Source organism: Carettochelys insculpta, chromosome 1 (assembly GCF_033958435.1).
Source record: "Carettochelys insculpta isolate YL-2023 chromosome 1, ASM3395843v1, whole genome shotgun sequence".
NCBI lineage: Eukaryota > Metazoa > Chordata > Testudines > Carettochelyidae > Carettochelys > Carettochelys insculpta.
Genome location: NC_134137.1, coordinates 349,002,474 through 349,015,005, shown reverse-complemented (window position 1 = coordinate 349,015,005; position 12,532 = coordinate 349,002,474). Strand labels below are relative to the sequence as shown.

General features: G+C 47.3%; 1 protein-coding gene across 3 annotated transcripts in view; it reads left to right on the top strand.

Moving 5' to 3' along the window:
• Positions 1–12,532, top strand: part of TBC1D22A (TBC1 domain family member 22A) — a 441,404-nt gene that overhangs the window by 81,845 nt on the left and 347,027 nt on the right. For all 3 annotated transcript variants that reach the window (XM_074984137.1, XM_074984136.1, XM_074984135.1), the window contains one exon: positions 8,999–9,113. In XM_074984137.1, the coding sequence (XP_074840238.1) occupies positions 8,999–9,113 (115 nt within the window). The remainder of the gene's footprint in view (positions 1–8,998; positions 9,114–12,532) is intronic.

Genomic DNA, 12,532 nt, shown 5'->3' with positions numbered 1-12,532 from the left:
AAACACCTCTGCCTTCCTTAGCTCCTCCAGTTCAGCCACCCTGGCCTCCAAAGCACGCACTCGGTCTCTGAGGGTCAGGAGCTCCTTGCATCGAGCTCACACATACGCCACCCACCCTACCACAGGGTAGGTAGTCATACATACTGCACTCGACACAATAAACAGGATAGCCCCCACTCTGCTGCTGGGCTTCTGCCTCCATTTCCTACTCTAATTATATATGAGGGGTTAATTAAATGTTTCAGATAGAGGTTGTTATAAAGGATTTAAGTTTAAGGGCAATAGAAGTCACTGGCTCCCTCCAAGCTCCCTCTCAAAACTCCCTCCTGTTAGCACGCACCCTGTTCGCGAGCACCCGGTCGCAAAGCTCCCTGGTCGCTTACTAGCGGGGTTTAAGTGCTCGGCCTCCCTGATAGCTCCTCCCTCTGCCTACAGCTCAGCCAATCAGCACACGGTGTTTCAATTCAAACCTAATCAAGACTCACAGCTTCCAACTGCCTGCCTGAGCACACGGCCTTTCAAACAAACACTCAGCTCAGCACTCCAAACTCCAAACAAACAAACAAACAAACAAACACAAGGCCAAAACCCCCAAATATAAGCAGCCATTTACCCCAAGGTGCTTTAGTTTGCTCCTTCCTTCTCCTCCTCCAGGAGAGCCTCTCAAAACTCCCTCCTGTTAGCACGCACCCTGTTCGCGTGCACCCGGTCGCAAAGCTCCCTGGTCGCTTACTAGCGGGGTTTAAGTGCTCGGCCTCCCTGATAGCTCCTCCCTCTGCCTACAGCTCAGCCAATCAGCACACGGTGCATATACAGGCAACTCACTTGTTTAAATATGCATTAATGTACTGTAACCGAGGTCTTCCCCCACCCCCGCCCCTTCTTCTTCTGTGTAGTCTGTGTTGGTCTCAGATGTTGAGAGAGACCTGGTAGATGAGGCGCAATATCTTTTATTGCACCAACTTCTGTTGGGCTATGTCTACACTAGAGCATAAAGTCGATTTTAAGGGAGTTAGGTCAATTTTAGAATTTACCTGTCTTCACTACAGATATCACTAGGACGATTTTAAGGGCTCCTGAGGTTGACTTTTCTGCTCCAGTTTTTTCACAAAGGCTGTGGCTACACTAGCCCCCACCTTTCGAAAGGGGTATGCTCATGAGGCACTTTGGCAGATGCTAATGAGGAGCTGCCATGAATATGTGGCCATTTGGTTTTAGGAAGAAGGGGCTTTTGAAATCCGGGGGCCCTTTCAAAGGGTCCCTGTCTACATGAGCAGCGTGTGTTTCGAAAGCGGCACTTTTGAAATGTGTGCGGCCACTGTTATGTATATTCATGGCAGCGACTCATTAGCATCTGCCAAAGTGGCTCATTAGCATACTACTTGTGAAAGGCGGGGGCTAGTGTAGCCATGGCCAAAGAATAACACCTAATTCAAATTTACAAGGTCAACTTAATGCTAGTGTAGACACAATGATACTTAATTTGATTTTATTGGCCTCCAGAAGTGTCCCATAATGCCCCAATATATCCGTTCTGACCATCACTTTCACCTCTGCTGCTCTCCAGGTAAGCAGGAAGTAGGAAAAAGGAAGTAGGAATCAGCCCAGGCTCTCCAGCTTGGCCCTCCCTCTCCATCACAGGGCTTCCAGGTTCTCTGGCTGCCCCCTGCACTATGCGCGGCTTCCTCCAAGCCATGTGGGTGCCAGGCTCTCTGGCTGACCCCTCCTCCCTCAACCACGTGTCTGCTGGGTCAAAATTAAATGAATCAAAATGAAGCATTTCAACAGTACCAAAAACAGCTTTTCAGTAGCTCCAAACTGAAACTTTTCAGATTGTTATTTCCACATTTTACATTTCTCAGGACTGGCCTGGTAGCCTTGTCAGGACATGTGCAGGGGCAGGCTGTGGAAAAGTGGCGGGAAATGCATTTGTCTATTTCTTCAGTGGGAGCAGGGAGTGAGGACACTCTGGGGTGATGACATCCGACACCCACAATTACTTGCAGCGCATTTTTTCCCATAACACACTGGCACAGAAACCCAAATTGCAACAGAGGTGCAGGAACTGTGGGTAGTTACCCACAATGCACTGCTGATACAGTCAAACTTAGCAAAGGTGATGGGCACACACTATGTTGACTTTCTAACGTGTGGACTCTTACCATCGACTTTATAAAAACTAGTGGTGTAAAGTCAGCTTTAATAAATTTGACTTTACTTCCTAGTGTAGACAAAGCCAGAGTGGAAGACACAAGCCCTGAAGCTTTACACAGCCAATTTTTAGGTCAGTGGAGTGGAATCAGAGTATCTGAGCTAAATACAAGTTTTTAGAGATTAAGCATAAGGGGTTCAGACATGCTGTGGGAGGGGCAAATTGAGTCAGTGAATAAGGGTTGGCGGGAAGTGGAGTGTGTTACAAATTGTTGTAATGTGCTGTAAAAACGGTGTTCTGAGCCCATAGATTTTATTATCTAGCAGTGAATTTTGTGAATTTTAGTCTCCAGGCTTGCCTTCTGAAGTGGTTGTGCAGATTTCCTCTGACTGTAACTGAAATAAAATATGAGGTAGTCACTTTGTGAAAAGTATTTGCTTAAAGGTATTTTACTTGTAATTTTTCTGTTAGTTCAGAGTATAGTGATGGACTAGTTTCATCCACATAATGGTTGGAACATTTGAATGAATGAAGTACATTTGAGAGATACACACTTCATTCTTCTTCAAGTGCTCCTCGTGGGTGCTCCACATCTGGTGTTGGACTCGCTCTGGTGCCGCAGTTCAGAGATTTTTACAGTTCTGGACAGCTGAACTACACATGCACAGCAGTGTGAGGCTCCTTTTTGTGCTCTTTTAGTCATGTGCATAGTCTGGTTAAAATCAGTTTCTTCCAACTGTCCATGGCTGCAGTTGGAGCTCATGTTCTCTCTCTCTCTCCTCAGGCGTGTTAGTTACCTGTTAATTCATTCTTGTTGTTCTTCATAGTTGTTAGCATTAGTAGTTAGTTGTTTGTTTAATAATTCAGTAGTTTTTTTTTTTTAAGTGATTTTTTTGTTGGAGTTAACTGGTTTTCAATCATGCCGCGGTCAGCTGGTTTAAAAAAATGTGATTTGTGCCACGAGGCTATACCTGTCTCGGATGGACACTCAAGATGTATGTATTCACTGTTTAGGTGAGGGACACGTACCGCAGAAGTGTCCCCACTGTTCAAAGCTCATGGTGAGAGCTCGAAAAGATGGGGAGATGCACCTAAGAATGATCATTTTTTGAATAAGGCACTTCAGCCTCCTGACCAGACAATGCCTACCCAGTCAGAGCCCACTCTAAAGCACAGGGCTGCCTCTCCTGACATGGGGTCTCATAAAAAGGCGAGATCTTTACCCACTTCACTCACTTCACCCACTTTTTAGTCCTTGCCTGTGTTACCTAGAGGAAGGATGAGCAGCACAGAGGATGGCTGCACCGTCGTCACCAGCTCCCTGGAAAAGTGGCCAAAATCCAAAAAGCCTTTTGCTACAATTCCATCTACACAATCCAGGACAGAACTGAGACCTGGCCAAGCACCACTGGCACCAACCATGCAGTCTTTGGCACCTCCCAAAACATCTGCACTGATGAGACTGCCAGAACTGGCGAAACCATCAGCACCGGCAGACCTGGCTCTGACAGCATGACCATCTGCACTGGTACTCCCAGCACTGGCAGGAGACTCATAGTAACCAAACACACCATTGGTTTTTTAACCCCCGGTACCGCTGCAAAATCCTTCTCCACTGGCACCATGCAAGTCCACTTCGAAATGACGGCACCGTAGTTCTATCCCTGAGCTGACCTTTTCTCCTGAGCGCTCTGCTTCTCTGCCTTCAATACATTTTCCAGCATTTCCTCAACAACCTCCATCCATTCCTTCTCCTTCCCACAGGCTACCCTCACCGTTTCTGGATCAGCCTGACCAAGCCTTTCATTACTTACAACATATAGCATTATCTCCATCACCTTCCTGCAGACCATCCTTTCCTATTTGTTCTCCTCACTATCATGGTCAGGATTACCAATATACCTCAAGGTACTCATCACCTGGCAGCTATCATTACCACCATTAGTATCATCACCTTCATGATGGTCACTGCTTTTGTGACTACCAGTGCTGTTCTGCTAAGTCCCTATAGCAGTCCTCTGTTGTTTGGTCCCCTAGGCATTCCACCCACTCTATGCAGAAAACTGAAGCTCAGCCTACAACATCACTACGCCCTCCATCTGAGCCAGAGCTGGATTCTAGAACCTGAGGATGAGCTGGATTCTAGAACCCGAGGATGAGCCACTGCTGGCCTGACACATGGATGCATCATCCTCCTCACCAGACAAGGCAGTGATTCCAGGTGACCTTTCACCACCTGATAATTTAAAGCAGTTCCAGGAACTGTTTAAAAAGGTAGCAGCCAGCCAGGACGTTCACTTAGCGGAGGTTCAACAAAAGCACCACTGCCTTTTGAAAAATGTAAGGCCTGCCACCTCTTCAGACTGCAATACCTTTTGGATGATGCCATAGCAGAGGCTGCTGATCACGTATGGTAGATCCCAGCTTCAGCCCCACCCATCAATAAGAGGGTGGATAAAACATATTTCGTCCCATTCAGGGGCATGAACTTTCTTTTTAACCCCCCTCAACCCAACTCCATAGTTGTAGAAGCAGTTCAACAGAGGGCAAAAACACATCAGTACAGAGCTTTTGGATCTGATAAAGAAGCAAAGAGATTAGATTTGTTTTGGAGGAAGGTTTCTTCATCCTCCACTCTCCTACTCAGAATGGCTAACTGCATGACCCATTTGTCGAATCATGATTTCAACAATCACACAATATAGATTACGTTAATGGTCTACCTCCCAATGTCAAAGAAACCAATATTGAAGTCCAAAGTACAGGAGGGTTATGTTGTATCCAGAACCGGGGCTCAGATTGCGCTGGACATAGCTGATACTGCAGCCCGTTACACAGCAACAGCAATTGTTGTGTGTTGTGCATCCTGGTTACAATCTTCAGGAGTGCTGAAAGATGTGCAATATAAAATCTAAGATTTGCCTTTTGATTAAATTTAAGCTGTTTGCTGCGACCACGGGTGATGTCCTCCACTCATGTAAGGACTCTCAAACGACTTTATGTACATTGGGTACGTACACATCACTATACCACTGAAGATGAAACCCCCCCTTCCAGAGGGGATACGGTTACTCCTTCCATCTCCCACAATATCAACAAAAGGGTTTCGATCACAATCACAATAGGCAGAGACAATGACGCTATAATCAACCGACCCTTAACCAGCTGGCCCAACCCACGAGACAGCAGGTTTGACAGGTTGGTTCAGGACTGCCTGCCTATTGCCATTGTCTATCCGACCTCCACAAACACGTTCCATCACCATCTCTACCCATTTTACAACCTTTGGACCAAGATCACATCAGATCATTGGGTTCTGGAAATAGTGTTAGGATATACCAGCCCCCCCTCCATTCCTCCTACCACTCCCTGCATTCTGTGCTTCTTCAGGGACCCCTCTTATGAGACTGTTTTAAGTGAGGAACTGGATTGCCTCCTTTCCACATGGGCTGTGGAACAAGTATCGGATAAGTTCAGAGGAAGAGGATTTTATTCTCGTTATTTCCTGACCAAGAAGAGCAGCAGGTGGAGACTGATACTAGACCTATGAACTTTGAACTGATATCTTCTCAAACAGCAGTTCAAGGTGGTCACTCTTGCTTTCATCATTCCTGCATTAGACAATGGTGATTTGTTTGGAGCCCTCAACCTTCACAATGCCTATTTTCACATCACCGTTCATCTTGCTCACAGACATTTTCTCTGCTTCACAGTGGGCGATGACCATTTTTCAATATCGAGTCTTACCTTTCGGTCTTTCAACTGCCCCCAGAGTATTCTCCCACAACTCTTGCCGTGGTGCAAGCATACCGTCACTGTTGAGGCATCATATTTCCCTGTTTGGACGAGTCCTTCTAAAAGGTTGTTCACGCAGGGAAACATTCAATATGTTTCAGATTCCGGCTGACTTCCAGGAACTGGTTTCAACTGGACTGCGCATGTGACTAAAAGAGCATAAAAGGAGCCTCATATTGCCGTGCATGTGCAGTTCGGCTGTCCACAGCTGTAAAAATCCCTGAACTGCAGCCCCAGAGTGAGTCCGACACCAGATGTGGAGCACCAATGGGGACACAGCCCAAAGAACAGTCGTTACTGCGCAAAAGTGAGTAATTTCCCTTGTCTGGAAAAAACTGGTTTCAGTGGGATGCAGTTTTTAAAACACATGCTTAGTACATATACACAAGTTCTTTAACGTCACCCATACATAAAGAATGCAATAATTAGGAAGATATTTCATAATATTTTTGTAGACAAATACTGTGACTGCAATTGGCAATAACTAGTGAGTTTATCAGGCCTAACAGAAATTGTTACAGAACAAAGAACCCACTTGCAGTTGGTATTTTGGGTGTTTTAGCATCAGAATTAGTACTATAATAGAAGCTTACATCAAACAGCCTTTCTAGTGGCATTCTTGGGTAGTCCAGATTCTGGATGAAATTGATTTTTACAAAAATGGAAAGGAAAAAAAATTACACTGCTTTCAAAGCTCAAATGACTTCGTTTAGTTCTCTAATTATTTATATGCATCCAGCATGATGTAGGTTGTTGTTCTTTCACTTAATATGCTTAATTATGGGGCTGCCCTTGTCACACAACAGTTAATCTGAAATGTCAGCTGTTAAAGCTTTGATGATCTAAGTGCTCTAAAATACACACCTATACTTACACTGTATTAAATAGCTGTGCATTGCAGTGTTAGTTATGCACATTTGAAGTAATTTGAGCGTTTTATCTGAGTTTTTCCCTCCATTTTTGCACTTTTTTGGGGTATGCATTTATGCCTCTTCCCAAAGATGTAAAATTGATATTTCCTGAACAAGTTTGATCTTGGCTAGAGTCCAGCACCCAGCAATCATTATTCATATTGTTCTTAAGGGACTGAATTGGCTCTACAACCTGTTAATCACCTGGGGTCTGCACTAGAGAAAGTGACTTGTGGCTGTCCTGTGAGACTGCTGCTCTGTGAAGAGCAAAAGTGTAGAAAGGCTTTCCTGGTGTGAGTCACTGGGTTCCTTAAAACACTATGCTGCAGATATGAAAACAAATACCATCCAAGCACCTATGAATCCAAGTCTGGCCCTGGGCAGATTTGTGTCTGCTGTGCATATTACTACTCTGTACCTGCATTCTAGGTTAGACTGAGGCTGCAGTGATTTCTTATTTGGACACTTTGCTTCCAAGGCAGAACTTTTTGTTTGAGCCAGTATTTTGAAGTGTTTAAAACCTATATGCCTATGTTGTTTTGAGAGTTTCAGTGCTTCATCTGGGCCAGATATACAGTTGAGGGTACAAATGGGGTTATTGGTGGAGTGGGTTTCTCAGATATAACCCCTGATGAAGACCTGACTTCTTACCCTCTAAAGGATCTAAAACCTACATGAATAGGGAGATCAGTTTGAAACATGGCATGTTGTAACAGGGCTTACACCAGGTCTACATGTAAAATTTAAATCCAACTAGCTTTGTCGCTCAGGGTACAAAAAATTCTCACCCTAGAGTGCTGAAGTTAAGAGGACCGAATCCCTAGCATAAATGCAGCGAGATGTACAAAAGAATTATTCCATTGATGTGACTACTACAGAAGGTAGATTATCTGCAGTGGGGTGGTGGTGGGGAGGACCCGTCTGTTGAGTTTGGAATTGTCTTCCTTATAAAGCTACAGCAGCATAGGTGCCGTGGTGCAGCTGTGGTGTGATAATACTGGTAGTGTAGATGTGGCTTCAGGTAGAGTTTGTGGGGAATATTTGGGGTCATGTAGTCAAACAGATGCAACCCATGCAATAAGCTGCTAATAAGAATCTCTTGTCACTTCTTAAGGCATAGCTTAAAAAGGTCAGTATTAACCTTCTTGTGGGGTGGGGTGGTATGATGTATAGGCAGTGAGTTGATGCTACATTTGTTGGTTTTAAGAGATTTAAGTTCAGTTACTCTACATGTCTTGCAAGGGCATCGACCAATTCTAGGCAAGGTAAGAATGCTTGTTTTAGAGGTGAAATATTGCAAAAATATGTAGTGACCTATCCTAGAAGTATGCATAGACCTTTTGCTATTTTGGAAAAGTATGGTTCGTAGTAATATATTTATCTTTGAGAGGGACCTGGTGGTTGCGGGATGGTGATGTAAAATTTCAAAAGGGAGAAAATCCTTATTTTTATTTTAAAAGCTCCAGTGATAAAAGTTCTCTTTTTCTGTAGCTAATACAACTGAATTATATGCAAGGTTGGTTTTAACATGTATTAATATCCTGAAAGTTCTTTCTTTAATAACTGAGAAACTTAATTAACATTGACAGTTAATTATGAAGTCCAGGATTCATTTATGCTTATTTTGGAGCATAAACTTTCGTGGGCAAAGACCGCTTCGTCAGATGCATGAGTGGGAGAGGGGGGTTCAGAGGGGGGTTCAGAGGAGGGTTTAAAGAGCCAGTCTCAGTCAAGGGGAGGGCCAGAGTTGACAAGGGCTGTTCAGTCACAGAGGATGTACCTTGTCAACTGTGGCCGCCCCTTTGACTGAGACTCCTCTTTTAACCCTTCTCTGAAACCCCCCCACTCATGCATCTGACAAAGCGGGTCTTTGCAACAAAACCTTATGCTCCAAAATGTCTGTTAGTCTATAAAGTGGCACAGGACTTCTGGTGGTGTTTTGAAGATACCAACTAACTCAGCTTCCTCTCTGATATTCAGTTATGCTTATATATGCATAAAACTTTCCATAGGCATACTTTTGGTGCTTGTTATTGTGTATGATATTAAATTTTTCCTTCATGCTTTCAAATATCATGCTTTAAGTGTACTCACCATTTGATAAATTCTTTGCTTCACAGTTTCTTCAATTCTCTTTCAGATTTTTGAACGAATTTTGTTTATCTGGGCAATACGTCATCCAGCCAGTGGATATGTTCAGGGGATAAATGACCTTGTTACTCCTTTTTTTGTAGTCTTCATTTGTGAATATATAGGTAAGATTTGGCACAATACTTAATTACAATTTGGAAGTGATTGCAGAATAATACTTGCTTTTTTTTTTAGTATAACTGTTCAGCAGGATACATAAATTACATTTCGCATATGAATGATTATGTGGTCTTTAAGAGGATAATTCTGGCAAATGTAACTGTACCCTTTGGGGGGGGAGGGGCAAAGTGGGTTTTTTGCCATGACAGCTTATGCCCAAATAAATCTGTTAGCCTTTAAGTTGCCATAGGACACTTCAAGGTTTAAAATGGTAACTTTAAATTATCGAGACCTATGTTACAAACTGAGTTCCTAATCTAGCAGTCTGATTTGTGTACGTATCATTGACATCAGTAATACTCTGAAACTGTCTGAAGAGAATCCTTTTGGAGGTGCAGGATGAGTGTCTCATGGATCAGAGGGCGAGACTGAGGTTTGTTGGATTTTTTTACAGTAAAGGTACATATTCTGGTACCCCACTAGGTCTTTTAACTATAGTTTAATCCTTCTTATGGCTGTAAGATTGCAGAATGTTTTTATAAGGACTGGTTTTCCATAAAAGCTGTAAATATTCAGGAATAGTTTTGCCATCTTTTTATTTTAATTTATTTTATGCATTAAAACTAAATTATTGAAGGGAAAGCTATTGCAAAAATTTAGTACTAGTTATAAGCTGTTGGGTTATGTTCATGTAAAGCACTGACATATTTTAGATTGTAGCTTTTTACATTTTAAATTCCTGATCTCTTTTGTAGTTTGTGTATTGTGTAGATTCTGCATTTATTCCAAGTCATTCGTAAGGGTAAGGAACAATAAGGGCAGAAAATAATATATTTAAAGTTAAAACTGTTTTACATTTCCTCTAATTTCATTTCAAATATACATATAAGCTGCGTCTACACATGCAAAAACCTTCCAAAAAAGAGGCCCTTTTTCGAAAGAGCAGGCAGAGCGTCTACATGTACAAACCTGTCTTTCGAAAGAAAATCGAAAGAACGGGGCTCCGAAATTGAAATCCAAACCCCAATCCCGTATCAGGAAGATCTCTCCCTTTTGAAATAATAAATCGAAAGAGTACACGTGTAGATGCTCCACAGCCCATTCTTTCAAAAGACAGGTCCTCCATGGCGCCGATCAGCTGGAACGTGGGGCCGCTCCAGCTGACAGCAGCGGGACTTGGTGGTCCCTGCTTTCGGCTGCCTTAAAGCCCCACTCACACAGGAAACCCGTGGCAGGAAGCTGAGAGCGTGCTCGGAGCAGGCTGTATATGTGCTCCAGCCACACGCTCGAGCACCATCATGGCTAGCAGCCAGTCCCCCCGCGAGCTCCACGGCCTCCCCACCGAGCCGTCCACGGTGTCCCAGGGCTCCCAGGTGGAGAGGAAAAAAATGAGCCCCCTCCTGGACGGAGTGGGAGCTGCGGGACCTCCTCGGCCTCTGGCAGGATGAGGAGGTCCTCCGGAACATGGGGGAGAAGCGGCAGAATGCTGCGGCCTTTGCCCACTTGGCCACAGGCCTCCAGGCCCGGGGCCACCCGGAGAGTACCTCGGAGCAGGTACACTCCAAAGTTAAGGAGCTCCGTCAGGGGTGTGCCTGGGCCACGGATGAGGCCGGATGCTCCGGGGCAGGTCTAGTGACCTGCCCCTTCTACTGGGAGCTCTATAGTATCCTGGGGCCCCAGGAGAGTTTCCCCCCCCGCCCACCGCCTTCCTGGACACCTCCGGGGAGGAGCTGCAGCCGCCGGAGGTGGAGGAGCAGCCTGGATCGGGGACCATGGCCTGGTCGAGTGAGGAGGGGGAGCTGACGATCCTGATCCCCTCCTGCTCCTCCAGCCAGGCAACCAAGGCCCGGGCATCTCCGGACATCGCCAGGGAACCCTCTGGTACGTACAGGGAGGGGCGCACACCTACTCCGGGGCGAGGGGGGGGGGCGGCGCGACGTAATGGCTAGGCGCCCACACATGGGACCGCTGGTCCTGGGCCATACACAGGCCAGCCCCCACATGGGATGTGGCACCCTGCAGTGGCACATCAGCCATGCCCAGCACCCACCCTCAGTGGACAGTGCTGTAAGCCACACAGGGGTGGTGGCTGGTTGGTGCCTGACAGCGCCCGGGGCCCACATACCACAGCCTGGGAAGGGGATCCTGTGGGAGAGACCCCCTGGAATCACACCTAGGCTGGGAGGCCCGTCTTGAGGGAGGGTGGAGGGGGTGGGTCGGTGCTCCCTGGCGGGGTCAGTGTTCCTTGTGGGGGCAGGGGCCCCATGGGGTTGGCTTGTCCCGTCTGTTTGGGCACACTACTGACATGCTCCCCTCCTCTCCACGCAGCCACACCATCTGGGGGCCGGGACAGCCTTGCACCGTCCCTTGTGCCGGAGAGCCCACCAGCAGCTCCTGCCTGGATGCCATCCCAAGCAGGGCGCCGTCGGGGCCGTGGCCGGAGGGCCCCCCAGAGACCCGAGGAGGATCCAGCCACCCAGCGGCAGGCCGAGGTGGCCAAGGAGCACCTGCACCTAGCACGGGCCAACATGGAGTGGCGGAGGACGGCCTGGGATAGGATGCTGGACATGCTCCAGGGCATCGGCCAGGCTGTCTGGGACCACACTGCCACCATGGCCCAGCTCCTGGCTCCCCAGACGACTCCCGCCCCTGAGCCTGCCCCTGCTGCTGCCATCAGGCTCACCCGCTGCTGGTACCTGCCGGTGGTACCCGCAGCTCGCCCCCCCCACCAGGAACCCCGCATCCAGGGGAGCAGGGGCTCCAGAGGCTGACAGGGCTCAGGGCCCAGCACACCTGCCCCAGAATGAGTGCCCCCCCACCAGGTTACCTGCCCCACTCCACCCTCCAAGTTAAGTTCCCCCTTATGTAAATAGCCACAAAACATTTTTTTTGATAGTTTGTTTATTGTTCACCACCCCATGCTGTGCTCCTTGGTGGATGGTGGATGTGCAGGTGTGGTGCTGGTGGGGGTGGGAGTGGCAGGGAGGGTGGGTGACAGATGTGCGTGGGATGTGGGAGTGCGTGCAGGTCACAGGAGGCCTTCGGCAAAAGCCTGCCAGAGGGCCTCCCGGATGCAGTGGCCGTGCTGGTGGGCCTGGCGAATGGGGCCGGTGCTTGGCTGCTCGTAGAGAGCACCGTCCGGAGGGGCCCCCCAGGGACATAGGCGTCCCCCTGTCCCTCCACAATCTTGTGGAGGACGCAACAGGCGCCCACCACCTGGGGCACGTTGGGGACCCTGACCTCGAGGTGTGTGAGAAGACACCTCCACTGCCCCTTTAGGCGCCTGAAAGCCCGTTCAACCATGTTGTGGGCATGGTTGAGGTGCTCATTGAACACCTCCTGGGCAGGGTCGAGGTGTCCCGTGTAGGGCCTCATGAGCCATGGCTGCAGGGGGTATGCTGCATCTGCCACTGTGCAGAGCAGT